We start from the raw sequence: 19,606 nt of genomic DNA on the forward strand, positions 1-19,606 counted from the left end.
GTGGAGGAGCTGGGGTTAGAATCCAGACTGCTTCCAGAGTCCAATTCCATCGCAGCGTCTAGGAAATTCTGTCTCAGCCTGAAGTGCAGTGTGGGGATCCACTACATGAGCAGATTCAAGTCTCCTGCAAAGGGCTTTGTTTATGTTTCCCAGAGAGGGGACGCGCTCCCGGCCGCCCTCTTACAGGCTCCGGGGTCCTTTGCTGGGCTTTGGGAAGGGCCTGTGCATCCTGCCGGTGGCCGGGTAGTGTGTGCGTGAGCTCCCTGATTAACTTTCAGAGCTGCCTGGCCCCCACGCCAGCTGCGCCCAGGTTCTCGGGTGGCCTTGGCCACCCGCATGTGCGGGTGAGGCGCCACCAGCCCCGCGCGGAGCCCCGAAGCCGGCCCCCAGAGCGGTAGCAGTTCTCCGCGGGTCGGGGGTGGGTGGGGGGGTGGGGGGGGGGGGGGGTGGGGAAGGGGTGATTGGAAGGGGCGGGCCCGGGGGCGGTGCCTCTCGCCGAGGCCACCGCCTTCGCCCCGCGCTCGGCTAGCCCGGGTGCCGCGGGCCGGGCGGAGGGGGCGGGGCCTGGGGAGGGGCCGGAGCGCGGCTGCCGGTGCCTCTGCGGGAGCAGAGGAAGGAGGCGGTGCGTCCCCAGAGGCGTGCGCCGGGACGGAAGGACAGACGGACCCACGCGCGCGGCGAGAGGGCCGGTGGCGAGGTCGGTATCCGGTGGGCGCGCGGGCGGCGCGGGGAGGGGCGGCAGCGAGGGGAGCCGGAGCCCGGGGGAGGGTTGCGGGAGGGGCGGCGACGGGCCCGGCGCCGGCTGCTCTCGGGGGTCGGCGCGAGACCCCTCCCCGGGCCGGTCGGGCGCGCGGCGAGCGCGCCCCGGCAGCGAAAGCGGAACCCCGGTATCTCTTCTCCCTCCTCTTTTCTTTCCAGTCAGCGAAAAATAAACACCCGGGAAGGTAAAACAATAGCGGGGCCACCTGGGACGCGGCGGGAGCCGAGCTCCCACGTTTGGGGCGGGTGCCGAGGGCGGAACCGGGAGCGGCGGCCCCACCTCGGAGCCCCTTCCAGATTTGCCCCCGCGGAGGGTGGGGCTCCCCGCGGCGCCGGGGCTCGGTGGGAGGCTGAGGGAGTTCCCTGGAGTGAAGAAGCATTTGGTGAAAGTACTGCAGGAACAATCGGGCTTCCCACGATTGCTCTACTCTGGGCGGGGAAACTGAGGCGGAGGCGAAGGTAGCGACTTAGCCAAGGGCAGACCGTAAAGGTGGACCGTCCTGATCCCGGATCGGGACCCAGGTGTCGCTCAGCCCCTCTCGGTAGTGTGGCGGCCGTGCTTGCCTCGGATAAATCTCTGTTGTGTTTGTTTTAGAAATCTGCTGGCATTGTGGGACCGCTTCAGGGCTGCCGAACGAACGCCAACTTCCTTCGTTGTGTTTCGGGCAGGTCTTGGGCAGGTGGCAGCCCCGTCATGGATGAAGACGGACTTTTTGATGAAGAAACCCGAAGCAGGTGATGTCAGCTAGGGCGATTTGGCTGTCAAAGGTTTTGACAAAACCTGCCGTGTTCCCTTTCGGGGAATCCGAATGAGGGAGATTACAGACACCTTCACCGGGAAGCCAAGGACATTTCTGTATAATCAGTGGATGAAAGGATTTTCTCAGACTCTCTTTTCCCTTTTCCTTGAGGATTAAACCACCGCAATCTACAATTCCAGTGGAAGCCACAAAGCACAGGATGTGGCAGGAGCCTCGAGCGCCTTCCGAATTGTTCTGGACCCTTCCTTTGGCATAGAGGAGTTTAACACTTGCCACCCGCCGCCCCTCCCCGCCCCCACACTCCCTCCTGATGAGCTCCTTAACCTGTTCTCATCCCCTGAATTGAGTTCTAGTTCCAAAACTGTCCTCTGGAGCTATAAGTGGATTGCCAGAAAAGAGAGATTAAGAGCTGGGAGAAGAGGAAGCGGCCTGTGTTGTGTCTCCTCTTGGCTGCCGACATGAAGTGCTTTCTCCCTGTGCTGAGCTGTCTGGCTGTGCTGGGTAAGTGGTGGTGCTTATCTGCGCGATCGATGGAAAGTTTAACCTGCTCCTGGTTCCGGTAATTCCTTGTGGTTCTTTCCCATCAACACTCGACTTTGGGGGACCCCAGGAGACGGCGGTGTGTGTCACAGGTTGGAATAGAGTACCCAGAGCCCCATTTCTGACCCGGGAGGCATATTGTTTGTTGTCTTTAAGAAGGACATTTGCTGTCCTTGGTGTCTGTCCTGGGCCTTGCTGCGGGGCCCACCCCTCCTGGACCCTCCCTTCCCCGTCTCAGTCAATGTTTAGGCACTTCCATGTGGATTATGGATTGGTCTTTTGTATTTTATAAACATGGTGCTTCAGCGTCTTCCTCTTCACATCTGTGTTGCCCCATGTCAATTCCTAATCTGAAGTGGCGACATTATTCCCACTCTTGGGAAAGTTGGTTTGGAAAGCTGACAGTGATGGTGGGTTTTTTGAGGGGGGAAATAGGAATGGGTGGAATAAGGGTTGAAGCTTTGCCTCATGTGAGTGATCTGTAGAAAAAATGTTTGAGGGTCTAGTCGTATGTCCCCTCCCCAAGGAAGTTAAGATCATAGTTCTGGGAGGAAGAGAGACTAGAGGAATGGTGCCTGGTAGGGGCTGTGCTTGGATTGGGTTTTGTGCCCCCATGGAAGGTCAGGATGCTTGGATTGGATGGAGAAACTCTGGCTTGAGAGGCGAACCCTTGACACCTTTCTTAAGGATTCTCTACCATTGAAGAGCCCGCCCCACCCCCCAACCCTTTGCCCAACATTCTCAGATTCAACAGTGCTTTCCATGTCCTTGAATGCCGTCTTAATCTTAAATACAGTATCTTGGGTTGAGGATGAGCTCTCTGGCCAGAATGTGGTACATCCTCTCCTTCCATCTCCTTAGACTTCACAGGTGAGCACACCCTCTGCTCTCTGGGTACAGCTCAGTCCCCTGTATTCAGAAGAGGGCATCACTGCTGCTTGTGGTGTTTCCATCTCAGCATCTTGGTGTCTTGCATTTATGGGACTTGTGACCTGCTACCAGCGGAGATTGCTTTCATGCATTGTCTACACCCTTGCAAGAGTTCACAAAAGGGCAGAAAGAGAGTGGACTTTGGAGATGGGAGAACCCGAGGTCAGATTTCAGCCTGACAGTGATTGATGTATGAATCTCAGTAAAATCGAGTGATACCTCCAAGGATTGTCCTGACAGTTAAAGGTTATAAAGTATTGTAAATATCTTGATTGCTTTGAAAAATGTCCAGGGCACATAATGTGTGCCTGTGTGTGCTCAATCGTGTTCAACTCTTTGGGGCCCCATGGACTGGAGCTCACAAGGTTCCTTTGTCCATGGGATTGTCCAGGCAAGAATACTGGAGTAAGGTGCCATTTCCTCCTCCAGGGGATCATCCCAACTCAGGGATCAAACCCGGATCTCCTGCATTGCAGGCGGATTCTTTACCATCTGAGCCACCTGGGAAGCCCAGAATCACTGGGCGAGCTTTAAAGAAATCTCGATGTCCAGGCAGCAACCCCAGACCAGTTGAACCAGGTTCTTTGGGAGGGCGACCCAGGCATGTATCTTTTAGCTGTCCTAGGTAATTCCAATGTGTAGCCGAGTTGGGGAGCCAGCGAGTGAGAGTGAGGTCACCACGGCCAGCTCTGCACTCCCCTCCCCAGCACTCACACAGACACCCAGTCTGGCGGCAAGTTTAGGCAGCCTGCGGCTCAGGCGTGGGTCAGTGTCTCCCTGTCTCTTGTGTGCTCAGGCGGAATTAAGAAGACGGGTGGCTCTCCATTCACCAGTACTCAATATTGTACTGGTATTTGCCATTCACCTAGTGTCCGGGTTTAAAATCAGTAGTTAGTGACTCATGTGGATTCAAGAGGCAAGCCGGGAAAGCCCTCCAGGAGGCTTGGGTGTGGGGTGGATGGTGTGGCTAAGGCAGGAAAGAGGGCTGAGTGGAAGGGTGGGGCCCAGGGCAGGAGATGGAACCACCTATGGGCAGACAAGGAAATGTGACATTTGTGCCTTTTGTTTCTCCTGGCTGCTCCAGAAATGTGAGGCTGCCAGCTGGTCCCCCTGCTGTTCCCCTCTGGGCTACTCTGTGGAGTGGAGCTTGGGCCACTTTTGCCTTCTACTCCCAGCCTCAAGCGTGAACAGGTGCCATGGAGGAAGATGAGTGGTGCTGAAGGGGTGTGGTGGCCCAAGACCACACCTGGGTGAGGGTGGGGAGGTTTTCGAGCTGTGGAGGGCCCTGGTTTTTTTGATCCCTACTGGGAAAATCTTGCCTTTTCTCATCACTCGATGACTGGCTGCATGGCGGGGAGGGGGGCGTGACTACTACTTTTTAACCTTGGAGACCAGCAAGTCTTTGTGGAGGGAACAAAACCCAGGTGGGGGTCTTATATCCCGCTTGCAGCCTGGTGTGGTCTGATTCACGCGTCAGCATTCTTGCTGTGTAATGAAAATTAATGTGTAATATGAATTGAAAATAGCAAAGCTGCTCAAGGTTTTGTGTCCAGGTGGGTCACATGGCTTGGAATAAGATTTTATTTGTAAAAAGTAGGATCAGGTTAAGTGTTCTGCAAAATGAGACTGATCCAGGTGCTGCCAGCCTCCAGAAGCGGCAGTTTGAGTTAGAAAACCCTGTGACAGTGTGTAAGGGGTAGACAGGGTAAATCCAAGATGCTTGTCTCTCCCTTGCCATCATCAGACCCATGTTTTCTGCTCCCTTCCTTTGCCACTGTCCAGGATTTAGGTCGAGTTTCTCCTTTTCTGCCTGCCTGGGTACCAATTCCTGCCCTCTGGACCACTGTGTCTTATTTCTTCCTTTTGCACCTCTGGGTGCCCACCTAACTAGGCAACCATCAGCTGCTATGGCTGCCCTTGTCCCAGTTCTAAAGCCATCTTAAGCATGGGCCTGACTGAGCCACGAGGATAATGAAGTTTCCACTACTGAGAATGGGTAGAGCCAGAGGGGTCGAAGAGGAGAGAGAGGAGGGGCTGGTGTGGATGTGGCTTGAGTGTGAAAGAGGGAATGAGGAGATTGCAGCTGTGCCCGTGCCTGGGAGCAGCCTGCATGAGTGACAGAGACATGGGAAGGTGACCACAGTGTGGGGGAGACAGAATAGGATTTGTGGCTGCGAGAGCAGGAAGGGAATAATCAGGAAAGATGAATATAAGCTTTAGGCACATAAAGCACATTTTGATTTTGCATAACCATGAAGAGTTATGCCTTCTAGACCATTGCTGATGTTGCAAACAAGATGAAATAGCTTTGAAAGTGTTCCCATTGAAAAATGTAGGAGCCTGGGACATCCCCGGATGGACACACAGAACTTGTGGATGGCTCATGGTCATTCTTGCTCTTCTCCAGTGGGAGAGAGTTTTCTCTTGTAGAGTTTGAAAAGCCTCTTGTTTGAATACCGTGGGACTGAGGAAGCGATCACTTCTTTCCCAGTTAGGGAAGGCTTCTTAGGGGGGAGAGGCCAGAGAGTGCTTCCAAAAGAGATTGAAAGGAACTTTGATGTTCTGGTGGGAGTGAGCTCAGAGGCAAGACTGGGGTGATCAAAGGCAGAAGAGAGGGAGGAGGCAGAGGAAAGGAGCATGGTGGCTAGGGGCATCGGTGAAAGGGTTCCGAAGGACGAAGACGAGGATTGTGATTTATGGATGAGCCAACACCACTGTCCCAACAATTTTCCCAGAGGCAGTGCCTTTCCCTTTCCTGGGCACCATTTGACAAGGGTTCCAGAGAAGGGAATTCTTGTCAGGATTGGTCTAGCTAAGATGCCTTTCAACTGTGTGGGTCATTGAGCCACCCCTGGGTACCCAGGGTTGTGTTAAGATATCCTAGTCTCCTATCATTGCAGCAAGAGAGTAGTAGAATTACCGCCTCTCCAAACTCTAGCCCTTACTGTGAAGCAAGTCCTTTCTCTTTGATTCCTCAGTCTTGCCAGATATAGACCTTATATTCTCATCTTTTTGTAGTTGGGGATATTGAGGTCCAGGAAGGTTAAGGAACTCACCTGGAGGTAGATGACTGTTTACCTCTTTATGACTGTTGTTTAGTCGCTAAGTCGTGGCTGACTCTCTGCGACCCCATGAACTGCAGTGAAGGACAACCCCCTGTCCTTCAGTGTCTCCCAGAGTTTATTCAGACTCATGTCCATTGAGTCAGTGATGCCATCCAACTGTCTCATCCCCTGTTGCCCCCTTCTCCTCTCGCCCTCAATCTTTCCCAGCATCAGAGTCTTTTCCAGTGAGTCAGCTCTTTGCATCTGGTGGCCAAAGTATTGGAACTTCAGCTTCAGCATCAGTCCTTCCAATGAATATTCAGGGTTGATTTTCTTTAGGATTGACTGGTTCGATCTCCTTGCTGTCCAAGGGACTCTCAGGAGTCTTCTCTAACACCACGGTTCAAAAGCCTCAATTCTTTAGATGACTATACTAGCTTGAAATGGTGCTCCACAGGGATAGGGACCCAGTCCCCTTCTGTCTTGTTTCAGGTGTGTGCCTTTGTTCTCAAGATCATCTCCTGGTCCAAGATGGCTGTGCTAACCCCAACCATCAGGAAGGAGGAAAAGAATTGGTAAAGGGCATGCCCTCTTAATTTAAGGACATTTCCCAAAAGTGTTCCCCTCATTTCTGCTTACATCCCCATTGGTTAGAACTTGGTCACATGACCATAACTTTGCTGCAAGGGAGGCTTGGAAATATCTTTTTTTTTTTTTGGAAATATCTATAATTCTCAGTGTCCAGCCAAAAACTGGGGTTCTCTTGTTACAGGGGAAGGAGAGACCAGATTTAGCAGGGACAGGTGCTGGTCTCTGGCACACTTACAAAGCTAGGAAGTGGCAGAACAGGGCTTTGAAACCAGGACCACTTGGTTTAAATCCCATGTTCTTTCATCCTGCAAGTTGCCTGAGTATGAGGCCCCTCCCCTGGCCTCTTAGAATCCTTATTGGGAAGACAAGAGCTAGATAAACCAGCTGTTACATGAAGCAACACGAGTCAGCATGTAATTGGACACCCAGAGTTGTGGTTTTAGTGGTAGTATTGTAGTGTTTATAGAATGCTTAGGTGCCAGTCACTGGTAAACACTTTCTCTAGCGTGACCTTCTGTATAAAGTGGTTAGGGACCATCTCTCTCATGTTCACTACCATAGCCCCAGAACAGCCTTGTGCCTGGAACAAAGTAGCTGTTCATTTAATTTTTTGATGACTGAATGATTTCACAAGGTAGGCGTTGTTTCCATATCAGCTCCCTTGATCAAGATGAGAAAATTCAAAACTCAGGGAGTTTAAATAATTTTGCTCAAAAGGAAAGAGCTCGAAATTGACAGAGCTAAGGTTTGAATCCAGCCTTGTCTGGCTATAGCGCGTGTGCTTTTACTCCACCAAACAGGGGTTCTTAACCTTTTTTGTGCCATGGATCCTTTTGGCAAGCTGCTGAAGTCTATGGACCTCTTCTTAGGATACCATTCTCAAATGCATAAATAAATAACATAGGATTAGGGAAAATCAATTTTTTTGAAATATCCTCACCAAAATATTAACAAAAACAAATTTATATCATAGCACTAAACTTCTTGAATAACATTAAATAACAAGATCTAACAGTTGTGTAATTTTGGTGTAGTGAAGGGTGCAAATGATATTTTGAGGTATCTGCATCCACTGTGATGTGATATGAAAGTATGTATGACTTGTATCGTGACAGAGTCACAGGTCTTGAATATATTACCGTGCTACTTACCTACATCCGTAATCGAAGGAACAGCTATTTACTTTGTTGTTGTTTAGTCGCTAACATGTATCCTACTCTAGCGTCCTCATGGACTGTAGCCCGCCAGGCTCCTCTGTCCATGGGATTTTTCAGGCAAGAATACTGGAGTGGGTTGCCATTTCCTTCTCCAGGGGATCTTCCCGACTCAGGGAATCGAACCCATATCTCCTGCATTGCAGGCGGATTCTTAACCGCTGAGCCACCAGGGAAGCCCCAGCGTTCACTTAAGAGATTAATAAAAATAAGGATGCAGGTTTTTTCTCATTCAAATTCATCTATCTCCTAAATTCTGTCCACAGACCCCTGTGAAGTTCAAAGTAAAGTTCAATGTAATCAGTAGTTGTCAGCAAAAACCCTGTGGAAGAAGTCCGGGGCTGGGCTTTCAGAAATGGGTGGGCTTTGAATGGGGAGGGTATTCTCTTCCCAGGAGAGTCCTGCTAATGCAGAGGCGTCAGCAGTCATAATGATGGCAGAGTGGCCCTTTGGGGATTGATAAATGACTGTCGGTGGTCTTAGGGACCAGTCCATGTGGGATGATGCCGGACACAGAGATTTGGTTTGGATTGTAATTGAGTTTGGGATTTGGGCTTAGACTGGCTCCCTGGAGCCCAGGCAGACCACTTCTAGTGAGCCCTGGCCTAGGGACTGGGTGACGTGGCTCTGCTTGGTGGCCTCTCATGATCCCTGGCCGCGTGCAGTCTGAGCTACGGCACCTTGATTAGTGTCTGTGGGTTCCCTTGGGGGTTCCTTGTTCGCCGTGATTGGACACCTGCTTCTTTGCTGCTTCACCATGAGCCCAGCTATTCCTTGTAAAGGCTTGGATTTTAATTTAAGGAAATTTAGGACACCTGTGTGTGAATGCCCCTAATTTTCAGAGAAATGAGTGGTTGCATCAAAATCAAGCTTGTGATTTGTAGAAAATCACATTTTGCCAAATTCCCTCATCAAGACCCCTTTGTCAAGTGACTGATCATGGACCCCAGTGGCAGACACTTAACAGAGACCATGGTAGTGGGCCTCCCTTAACTGGAACCCCAGTTAAGTGGGATTTTGTTTTTATTTTTGAACTCCACCTTCAGGAAGGTGAAAACCCCAAGGTGGCAGCAGCAGGGATTGATTCTAAAAACTGGCTTCCAGGCCACTGTCAGCCCAGTCTCTCCATCTTCCACAACTATAATTATAGTAGCAGAATAGAAGGATGAGCCTAGGGGCCCTGCAAGATCTGAATCAAAGATTAAATTATATTAACTCCACTCAGGCTGGGAAGTGGTCAGATGGATCTTAAAAAGCTTTATAATAGGCTTTATGATAATGAGAGTTGAAGCAAAGTTTCTGCCCAACCCGCTCATGAAACTCATCTGAATGCTGTATTTCCCTTCGTCCAAGTGATCCAAGTTTTGCAGAACCATGTTCCTGCCCTCGAGGAGGTGGTAATCTAAAGCCGGGGGTAAAAAAAAAAAAGGTGGTAAATCACTTTGCAAGTGGACAAGAAGACAGTGATATACACCACAGGCTGTCCAAGGACGGTTGTCTTGTTGGGGAAGGAGAGGCCAGGCACATTTGTTCTTGCTTTCAGCTAAGCAGGAGGAGTAAAGGGAATTCTTTGTCCAGGGAAGGGATGTGACTGGAGCAGCCCTCAGATGCTCAATCTGGAAAGGTTTTCTGGATGGGCTGGAATTTTAGGCTTTTTTTTTTTTTTTTTTAAATAATAAGAGAGTGAGGTCCTGGCAGAATTGTGGAGTGGAAGGACACAAGGGGATGCTTTGAGACGACTTCTTATTTGTTTATTTATTTAGCTGCACTGAGTCTTAGTCATGGCATGTGAACTCTTAGTTGTGGCATATGGGATCCAGTTCCCTGACCAGGGATGGAACCCAGGTCCCCTGCTTTGGGAGCACGGAATCTTAGCTCCTGAACCACCAGGAAGTCCCGAGAAGACTTCTGAAGGGGTGGGGAAGCCCTAGTGTCAGTGGGCCTGGGTCCTGAAGGTGCTGGTTGGAAGAATTGGAGTTGTCAGTTGGTGTAGGTATTTGGGCCAGAGACAGGTGGCAGATACCGGAGAGCTGTAGATGTGTGTAGATGGGAGAAGTGACAGAGAGGGTAGGGGACATTACTGGAGGTGGGAGGTCCTGAGTGGAAGTAAAGGGGACCTGTTTCTGTACCGAAGGAAGAGCTTTTGTTCATCAGAACATCATCAGAGCAAAGACAGCCTAACAAAACTGAACTCAAAGAGATCAGTGTCTAGTCTTCTTGTGGGGACTTCTTGCCATCAATTTACAGGTCCCCAGACCTTTCCTTTATTAAAGCAGGGAAGAAATCTGATACCAGCTATGTGTTCTTTTCCGTTATAATTCTTTGATGTAGTGGGATCTGTTCAGGATTGCCTTAAGTTGGTGTCATTTTCAGGTATTTGATTGTTTTGTTTGTAACACCCATTTCCCCTTACTCTGGGGTATGATCTGCTCTTCCTTTTCCACGGCGACCTCTGCAAACACCTTCTCTGCTCTCAGCTGGGCCTTGGATCCTGTTTGTGTTGTTGATAATGGAGCCATGTCATGAGATGGGCTGCCTGTCTTCTCAGGGATCCTTTTTATTAACTCCCCTTACCCCAAGAGTCCCATAAATTTGAAATCTTCTGTCTCCTATAAAGGCAGCATTTATTAAGTAGTATTAATCTGTTTTTTCTACATGATAACCAGTGTGATCCCTCACATTTGGTACCGTTGTCTGGTTTTAAAGCAAAATTAGCTTGGTGCTCACACATAGCCTGGATCCATTAGGTACCTTAGCCCTGTGTCTGTACCTTAGGGGAAGTGGTATCATGGTTAGGTGTTTTTGAAACATATAAGGTGCCAGCTTCTCCACCCTCAAGTGTTACTTTGAGAGCTGTAAGGAGCTTGGGTAACTTAACCAGGATGTGTTTGCTCCCAGGTAAAATTAACTGATTGCATTGGCGACCTTGATTTGACTTTGGTAGGAAGGGCTTTGAGGAGGAGGAGGAGGAATGGGAGACATTTGTGTGAGTAACTATTTGTTGCTGCAGGGCAAACCACGCCCCCCCTGTCCTGGCCAGGTACCCTCCCCCCCACATTTTCTAAAGACCTCCAGAGAAGGAAACTTTGCAACCTTTTAGATGCAACACATGCATTGGGAAGGAAGTCTTGATTTTCACTGATTTAAGTCATAATTTAAAACAACAAATAAAGTGCTTCAGGGTAAAATGTTATATGAAAGAAAGGTGATGAACTATTGGTTGCAGTTTCACAAGATAGCTTATATATGCTTGCTTTATTTCTTTGACTTTTAATTTTTGGATGGCGTGCCATATGAATATAGTTCTGTTGTAGAAATCTAGCGAGTACAGACAGAAAGCTTTCCTGGTGGCTCCGATGGTAAAGAATATGCCTACAAGGTGGGAGACCCAGGTTCCTGGGTCGGGAAGATCGCCTGGAGAAGGAAATGGAGAGCAACCCACTCCAGCATTCTTGCCTGCAGAATCCCATGGACAGGACCCTGGCGGGCTGCAATCCATGGGATCACAAAGAGTGACTCAGCGACTATCACTTAGGAGCACAGACAGAAAGTAAAATGTGGGAGTTCCCCTCCCTGGCCCTTGTCCCTCATTGAGTCTGAAATACATTCTTCATAGTTTGATACACTATATTCTCCCAGGCTTTTCCCTATCATTTCTATTCATATACTCACACAAATATAGATTTTTTGACATAAATGGACTCACAAGAACATATTGTTCAACAACTTGATTCTCAAGGAGTGATTTATTCCACCCTTTTTTCAGTCTGAATTTTATACCCTTATCAGAACTGATTTTGTGATTTTATAGCTAGTAGAAGCTGTAGCTGGTGAAGTCATCAGGGAACAGCAGGTCTTACTCCATAGCCATATACCAGAATAATTTTGTCTTGTGGTATCAAGAGCAACAGTCATAATGAAAACACTGCCCCTAAGTTTTAATGTACTTAAGAGAAATAATTGACTTGTTTATTCTGAATATTTTCTCTAGAAACACATACATTTAACAAATTAAGCACACCCATATTTTATTGACTGTCTTAGTTATAATCTTGAATTAAATAAAGCCCATTTAAAACTAGTTGAGAGGACAATTGTAAATACTGGATTTTGTGTCCAAGTCAATCAACTGCTCTTATTTGTTCATAGACTAGGGAAAAAATGAGAAGTTTTCCTGCATTTTCAGCTCCCAAATAATTCTTCCATTTAGAGTGAACTGGACTGGAGTAACCTTTAAGGTTGCTGGCTACCAGACATTCAAGACCTTAACCCAAAGGAAGATAATTTTTTTTCCTTTAGTCCTGCTGGAGCAGCTATTGCTGTAAAAAGATTATCATTTCAAAGTGTTGGGTTACTTCTCAAGTTCACTAGTATGAACTTTCTTTAAAACCTCCAGGAGCAAAAACAGATTTCTTGAATGGTTCACCTTTAGACCTGATTTTTAAAATAGTTGCTATTTTGGAGGGATGGTTGTTGGATTCACGTATCACAGCCAACCCTTCTTAAACATCAGGGTTTGACCTGCTGCCACCCATCCAGAGAGCTCCGTTGTGTTAGAGTCTCCTTACAGTCCTTTCCTGAAAAGACTTTCATCTGTTCCTTCAACAAATACTTGAGTGCCTTCTACAAGCACTCATTGTTCTGTTATCTCAAATACCAAGAACTAAAATCTAACATTATAATGACCATTTTAAGTAGTCACCTGGTATGTATTTTAATCTTTGATGAATAGAAACATTAACTAAAACCACCTCTGACATTAGGGAACTCTTTTCTGTCCCTAAGGTAAAGTCTTTTTCTTGCTGTTTCTTAAATCTTCTTGCTTTGTTCTCAACTCTTCTTTAGCAGCCATGAATTACACATATCCTGGGCAGTCCTGGTGAAGAGCCCTTTAGAAGTAAGAGATCATACCAATGCTGGTGGGAGACTGGGGCTGGGGAGAGGTCAGGGCAAATTCTTTGTTTTGAAGATATGCAAATATCCTGAGTCCTAGATTTATGGCATGTCTTCATTAACTGATGGGAATTTTGTATTGGAATTGGGATTTTCATACTTGCCTCTGAATTCCTGTTGTTGCTGTGCTCAGTCACTTAGTTGTGTCCAACTCTTTGCCACTCTGTGGATTGTAGGCCCCCCAGGCGCCTCTGTCCTTGGAATTTCCCAGGCAAGAATACCAGTGGGTAGCCATTCTCTTCTCCAGGGGATCTTCCCCACCCAGGGGTCGAACTGTGTCTCCTGTATTGGCAGGTGGAGTCTTAACCACTAGTGCTACCTGGGAAGCCCACCAGAACAGAACAAAAGAGAACTAGAATGATCACATACTTTGCCATCAGATAGGAGATAGCATCCATACCAGACTTCCTCCTGAGGACTTTGGTGTTGAGGCTGTGGTGACACTACGATTGGGCCTATCCCTGGTGGCTCACATGGTACAGAATCTGTCTGCCAATGCCAGAGATCTGCATTCTTTCGCTCCCTGGGTCAGGAAGATCCCCTGGAGAAGGGAGTGGCAAACCCACTCCACTATCCTTGCCTGGAGAATCCCATGGACAGAGGAGCCTGGCAGGCGACCGTGCATGGGGTCCCAAAGAGTTGGACATGCACGACTGAGGGACTACGCACACACACCTGGTCCTCAGACCCGGAACCTGGGGCTGTCTCCACTGTTGTTTTCTGGAAGCTGCTGGGTCAGCTCAGTGGGAGGCGGGTGGGGCAGACTCTTCCAGGTCTGCTCCTTCTCAGAGGCCCTTCCTTGACCTGGGCTGACCCCTGAGCAGCACTGGTCTGCGCTCCTCTCTCCTGTCCCTGCTGTTTCTCCCCGCTTCATCCCCCAAGTCTGCAGGTCCCAGGCCAGTTGTAAACTGTGCCTGGTGGCCTTGGCCTGAGCCCCATAGCAGGCGGTACTGCTCCTGGGACCCCATGTGCCGGGCCAGCCTTCTCTCCACCAGCAGCTCTCCTCAGAAGCCTTTCTAGTTTTCCTCAGTGGTTTTGTTCTGCGTTGATTCTGTGTTGGTCTGGAGAGGGATGGTCTGTTGGGGATTCTGCCTCACAGATGGACACGTCTGTTAGTTTATTAGAGGAGTGATTGTGCAGATAGATTTGTTCTCGACTCATTCCCAAGCTAGACAACCCTCTGTGACACTGTTTAGAGATGATCTGCTGAGCAGTTTCTTAATGTCTTCTGATGTTCCAGTATAGTAAGATAGCTTGCTGACGAGTTTTGCAATCTGTCTGTTGGTATTGCATTACAGGAAAGCCCGACTGTGTTCAGAGCTCCGGCCAAGATTGCCCTCCTTCCCTTCGTCAGGATGGGGGGTGGCTTTTAGCCGGGTGTCCCTGTACCTGTCAACCGGGATGAGCAGCAGTCCTTTTCTTTCTCACATTCTAATCTGAATCCTGGTCCAGCCACCGCCCCCGCCCCCAACCCCGAAAGGGCGGATTTCTAAGAAGGTGGAAGCTAGGTAAGACAATGATTGTGCCTCTAGACTTGAATTCACTTTCGGAAAATTTTAGCAGATCTTATGCACAATCCCCCTGTTTTAAAGGGGAATTATTTTGGAGGTGAGGGAGAAACTGAATGCCTGCGTGGGGAGAGAGTAGAAGGAGGCCTGGAAAAACTCTCCCAGCAGGAGAGAGAGGCTCTGGGGTACGTCACCTTTGTTTTAATTAAAACACTGTGCAATACAAACATTTGCCTCCCCCTTCTCACCCCACCGCAGAAGAGCTGTAATTTCCCATATTTGGAATCTCGGGAGGGCCAGGCCACGTCTGAGGACAAGGCCAGACTCAGTCTATGCTTTGGGGAAAAGTAAGTAACTATAAGCGCCAAGAGGGCTGTGGTATTTACGGCGCATCTATGGTTAATGTATGTGCTTCCTTGTCATCATTTATTCAGCAGCCCCTGATGTCCTGGAGCTGATGCTGTGCCCATCAGTAATCTGATTCTTGTTTTCTTCTGCATATTTTCCCGTTTTCAAATGTGTAGGCATTCAGCTTTAATCAAGTAGGCTTTGCCTCTGTCATCTGTAACGGGGGATGACTGAAGTCATGTGGAGGATTTTAAGTAACTAATCTCTTAAGACAGTCAGAGCATAATCTCCGCTGGTCCCTGATCATCCTGCCTGCATCCCAGAGATTGGAGAGGTTCTGCAGAGGAGACCGGATAGGGGCCTTGGCATTTTTTGGAGAGACTGGGCATCCTTCTTGCTGGCGACAGGTTTTGTTTGCCTTTGGCATGGGAACAGGGCCTGCTGATCATTTGCTATGTCAAGAGAGTTCAAGATGTTCCATGAATGTGACTAGTGTTTTACCGAATCTCTGTGCTGGTACAGCTAACAATGACAGGCTGAACTCGTGTGAAGATGCTGTCCAAGCTCATTGATGTCTGTATAGCATGTGCAGGGCTGGCTGTCACGGAAATGCAACAGAGTAGACAGGAGGCCTGCTGGTTAGTGTTGTTCACTGACGTTTTTTTAGTAAATTACATCAGATCAATCAAAAGATCAGGGGTGCAGGGTCTAAAGTTCTCATGTGCTTTGCTTGGAATTCCAGTGTAACTTTATAGAGGTGTCATGTATTAGACTGAATTGGATTACAGCTGCTCTCCCAATTGTCACTTCTTTTTCTCCCCCACCCACTTTCTTTCTTTTTTATTTATGGTTTTATTTAATTTTTTTTTTTTACTTTTTATTCATGTATTTACTTGGCTGTACCAGGTCTTAGTTGGCGGCACATGGGATCTTTAAGTTGAGGCATATGAACTCTTAGTTGCAGCATGTGGGATCTAGTTCCCTGACCAGGTATCGAGCCTGGGCCCTCTGCATTGGGAGCACGGAGTCTTAGCCTCTGAACCACCTGGGAAGTCCTTCTACCCACTTTCTGAGGTTAGCTCTAGTTCTCACTACCAGAAGTGTCCTGTAGAAGAATTTGGTGAATATTACACCAAGTGCAGTCTTTGCTACTTTCTCTTAATAGGATGATAAAATCCCTAACAAATGTAGACTAATGAGAGAAGATTAGTTTGAATTAGGAAGGTGTCTGAGTTACCAAATATTTCTCAAGAACTTCACTGTTGGTACTTTAAAGTAAATACCATAACTCAAGCTAGGCTAACAGAACACCTAATAAAGATCCTTGGGGGATGCTGCTTTAGGAGAGAAACAAGAATGATTTGCAATTAACATACCAATTGTTTATGCAAGTGGTGTTTCTGAGATACTGGGATTGTGCTTGAAAACAGTCTGTTCTCTTAAGTATTTTAAATAGGGCCCATGAAACCCCATGTGTGTATGCTGCTGGCAGTTTATATGTGGTGTAAGGACCTGTTTTTCGAGGACCTAATTCAGAATTATCAGCAATATCAGAAATCCCAAGTTGGTGTAGTCGCTGACCTTTAACTTCCCAAAGTTAGTTAGATCACTTAGCCAAATGTTTCCACAGCACCAGCACTTGTCTCCTGTAACACAAAGTAATAAGTTTAACAATATGTTTGTGTGTTATATGGAGGAGACGCAGACATCCTTGGGTGATTCATGTGTGTGTGCATGCTAAGTCGCCTCAGTCCTGTCCAACTCTTTGTGACCCCGTGGACTGTAGCCTGCCAGGCTCCTCTGTCATGGGATTTCTCAGGCAAGAATACTGGAGTGGATTGCCATGCCCTCCTCCAGGGGATCTTCCCGACCCAGGGATGGAACCTGGGTCTCCTGCGTTGCGGGCAGATTCTTTACTGTCTGAGACACCAGGGACGCACATTACAGCATATAATGTGGGGGGGAAATATATGGCATTCATAATTTGGACAGTGTCAGACTGAACACACATATTCAAACACTTCCTATAGACAATACTGAAGAAAGGTGAGCAGATTTGCTATAGGAACAGTTTTGTTTTTATTTTATTAATTTTTATTAGAATATAGTTGATTTACTATGTTGTGGTAGTTTCAAGTGCATAGCAGAGTGAATCAGTTATACATATATATGTATCCACTCTTTTTTTAGATTCTTTTCCCATATAGACCCTAACAGAGTATTGAGTAGAGTTCTCTGTGCTATACAGGAAGTCCTTATTAGTTATCTAAGTTATCTATTTTGTATACACCTGGTCTTCCCTGGTGGCTCAGAGGGTAAAGAATCTGCCTGCAATGTGGGAGACCTGGGTTCAGTCCCTGGGTCAGGAAGATCCCTTGGAGAAGGAAATGGCAGCCCACTCCAGTATTCTTGTTTGGAGAATTCCATGGACAGAAGAGCCTCGCGGGCTACAGCCCATGGTGTTGCAAAGAGTCAGACACGACCGAGTGACTAAGCACACACATTTTACATATAATAGTATGGTATGTGTCAATCTCAATCTTCCAATTTATTGCTTCCCTGCTCTTCACCCCAGGGTAACCATAGTTTGTTTTCTACATCTGTGAGTCTAGTTCTGTCTTATAAAGAAGTTCACTTGTATCCATTCTTTTAGATTCCACATATCAGTGATATCATTTGATATTTGTCTTTTTGTGTCCGACTTACTTCATTCATTGTGACAGTGTCCGTGATGACTTTTTAATTAATAATTTAGTGCACTGGACTGTAAGTTCCATTGGGACAGGAATTATGGCTCTGTAGTTGGTCCTGGGGTCCCAAGCCCGTCCTTAGCCTGTTGCCTGGCATAGTGTAAATATTAGGTTGAATTGTGTAACATTGCCATGTTTAGAGGTCAAAAACACTCGAATATCAGCAATTAGGTCACACAGTTCAACCTAATATTGTGCTATCTTTGTGTATTGAATGTTGAATACGTGTCTTAATTGATGAGTTCTTAGATGCCTGTATTTAACACAGTTTTCTTTCTTTCCTTTAAAAAAAAAAATTTACTTACTTGGCTGTGCCAGATCATAGTTGCAGCATGTGACCTCTTAGTGTTGCAGCATGAGGAGTCTAGTTCCCTGACTGGGGATCAAACCCAGGCCCCCTGCATTGGGAATGCGGAGTCTTAGCCACCGGACCACCGGGGAAGTCCCCAACACAGTTATCTGTAGCCAATGAAATCCTGGCTACAGTATTTGAAAAGGAACTCTAAAACTTCCGAGAGCTGAAAACTTGTGGACTCGTGATGCAGAGGTAGGGCATCCATGAGACTTTAGAGCCTTGGATTCAGTAGATTTTCTCTGCAGTTCTTGGTGCATTTTCCAGCCAGAGATGGAGGCATGTGCCTTGGGGTCTGGAGTGCTGTCCGTCGCCTGGAGAATCTGGGAGAGTGTGCTGGAAAGCTGGGCTGGAAGGCAAAGACAGGAATAACATGGCCCGAAGAAGGCAGAGAGACCCATGAGCCCTGCTGAAGGAGCCGCGTCTGATCCTGAGTGAAGGGAACTCTTGTTTTCACAGCCCAGACTTCCTGTGCTCAGATGTTCATGGTCCACGGATTTGTGGTGCCCACAATGTGCTCAGTGACTGGCTGGGCACTACAGACTTCATTGGGAGCCTCCTTTGTGTCTGAGCCACTGCAGGCTGGATGTAGACCCTGGCCCAGTGGAGGCAAGGGTTGAAATGAGGAAAGAGCCCAGCTGGGCCCTGCTGGGAGAGGCCCAGCACTCTGGCCTGGGGCCTGCTCCCGGGCTGTGGAACTGGGAGTCAGGCCCATCCTAGGGTTTGGACTAGGGCTTCCCAACCTCCTCTGCTGAGTACTTTTTTTTGCATCTGTTTGGATTTCATGGCTCTCTTTCCAGTTTCTATGCACAAATGTCCAATTGTGCCACGCTATTATAATGCTCACTGTTTTCTCACACCCACAGGATAATTCCTCGTTCGGCTCAATTCCACCACTATTTGTCGAGCAGCCATATGTGCCAGCACAGGATGGGGGTGGCAGGGGAGGGAAAGCGCAACGATGCACGACGCTGGGTCCTGTCTGTGGCAGACACTGTTGGTTATCTACATGGCACCTTTTTTTTTTTTTCCTCTCTCTCTTGTTGACAGAGCCCTGATTTAGTTTGAATGTCACGCCTCCCTTCTCCACCCCCATCCCCCACTCAAGGAAAAGTGGCTCTGCTTCCAGCTCTAGGGTAAAAGGTGATTGATTCAAGCCATGCCCATGGTCTAGATATGGGCATGTGAGATATGCCCAATCTCATATTAGCCAGTGAGATATGAGAAGTCCTCCGGGGGGGGAGGGAGTGGATTCTGGGAAAGACGTCTTCTCTCTTAAGAGTAAACACAGAAGGGGCAACGTCTTCTATTAGATTCTTGGAAATGAGCAGCCGTTTTGTCACCATGAGGAAAGCGAATCTGTTGAGGCTGTCAGAGGGGAAAAGATGGGAAGAAACGGGGTCCTTGATGACAGAGCCACTGGAGGCTGAGTAGGCCGCTCTTTGCACTTTCTGTTGTCACTGGTTCAGCCATAGGTATTGTAAGCAGATAGAGTAGGGGCTCACCAGAGAAAGAGAACCAGGCATGGCTTTCTTGACATAAGAGAAGTCATTTTTGGCCTGAGTTAGTTTTGGATCTAAGCCTGGCCACAATGCTTGTCCTGGAACAGATCTCAGTAGTTAATGATCAAAAGAACAAAAGAATTCAAGAACTGTTCTCAGGCAAGAGAAGTAAGGATCCAAAGATAGTATATCAGTTAAAAAGACTCCCAGTTCTCTTTCAGTAGTAAAGATTAGCCTGAAATGCTTAACCTCCAGATCAACTGGAATCTAAGGGATAATGTTGTTGTTCAATCACCAAGTCATGTCAGACTCTTTGCAACCCCATGGACTACAGCTTGCCAGACTTCCTTATCC

At 47.9% G+C, this 19,606-nt stretch overlaps 1 protein-coding gene across 2 annotated transcripts in view; it reads left to right on the forward strand.

Moving 5' to 3' along the window:
• The first annotated feature begins 590 nt into the window (after positions 1-590).
• IGSF3 (immunoglobulin superfamily member 3) overlaps positions 591-19,606 on the forward strand; it is a 111,594-nt gene continuing 92,578 nt past the window's right edge. The window contains exons 1-2 of one of the 2 annotated variants that reach the window (XM_070467243.1): positions 591-697; positions 1,355-2,021. In XM_070467243.1, coding sequence (XP_070323344.1) covers positions 1,979-2,021 — 43 coding nt within the window. In that variant the 5' untranslated portion in view covers positions 591-697; positions 1,355-1,978. The remainder of the gene's footprint in view (positions 698-1,354; positions 2,022-19,606) is intronic. The other variant, XM_070467244.1, reaches the window with a different exon arrangement.

This window comes from Odocoileus virginianus, chromosome 5, assembly GCF_023699985.2.
Source record: "Odocoileus virginianus isolate 20LAN1187 ecotype Illinois chromosome 5, Ovbor_1.2, whole genome shotgun sequence".
Lineage (NCBI taxonomy): Eukaryota > Metazoa > Chordata > Mammalia > Artiodactyla > Cervidae > Odocoileus > Odocoileus virginianus.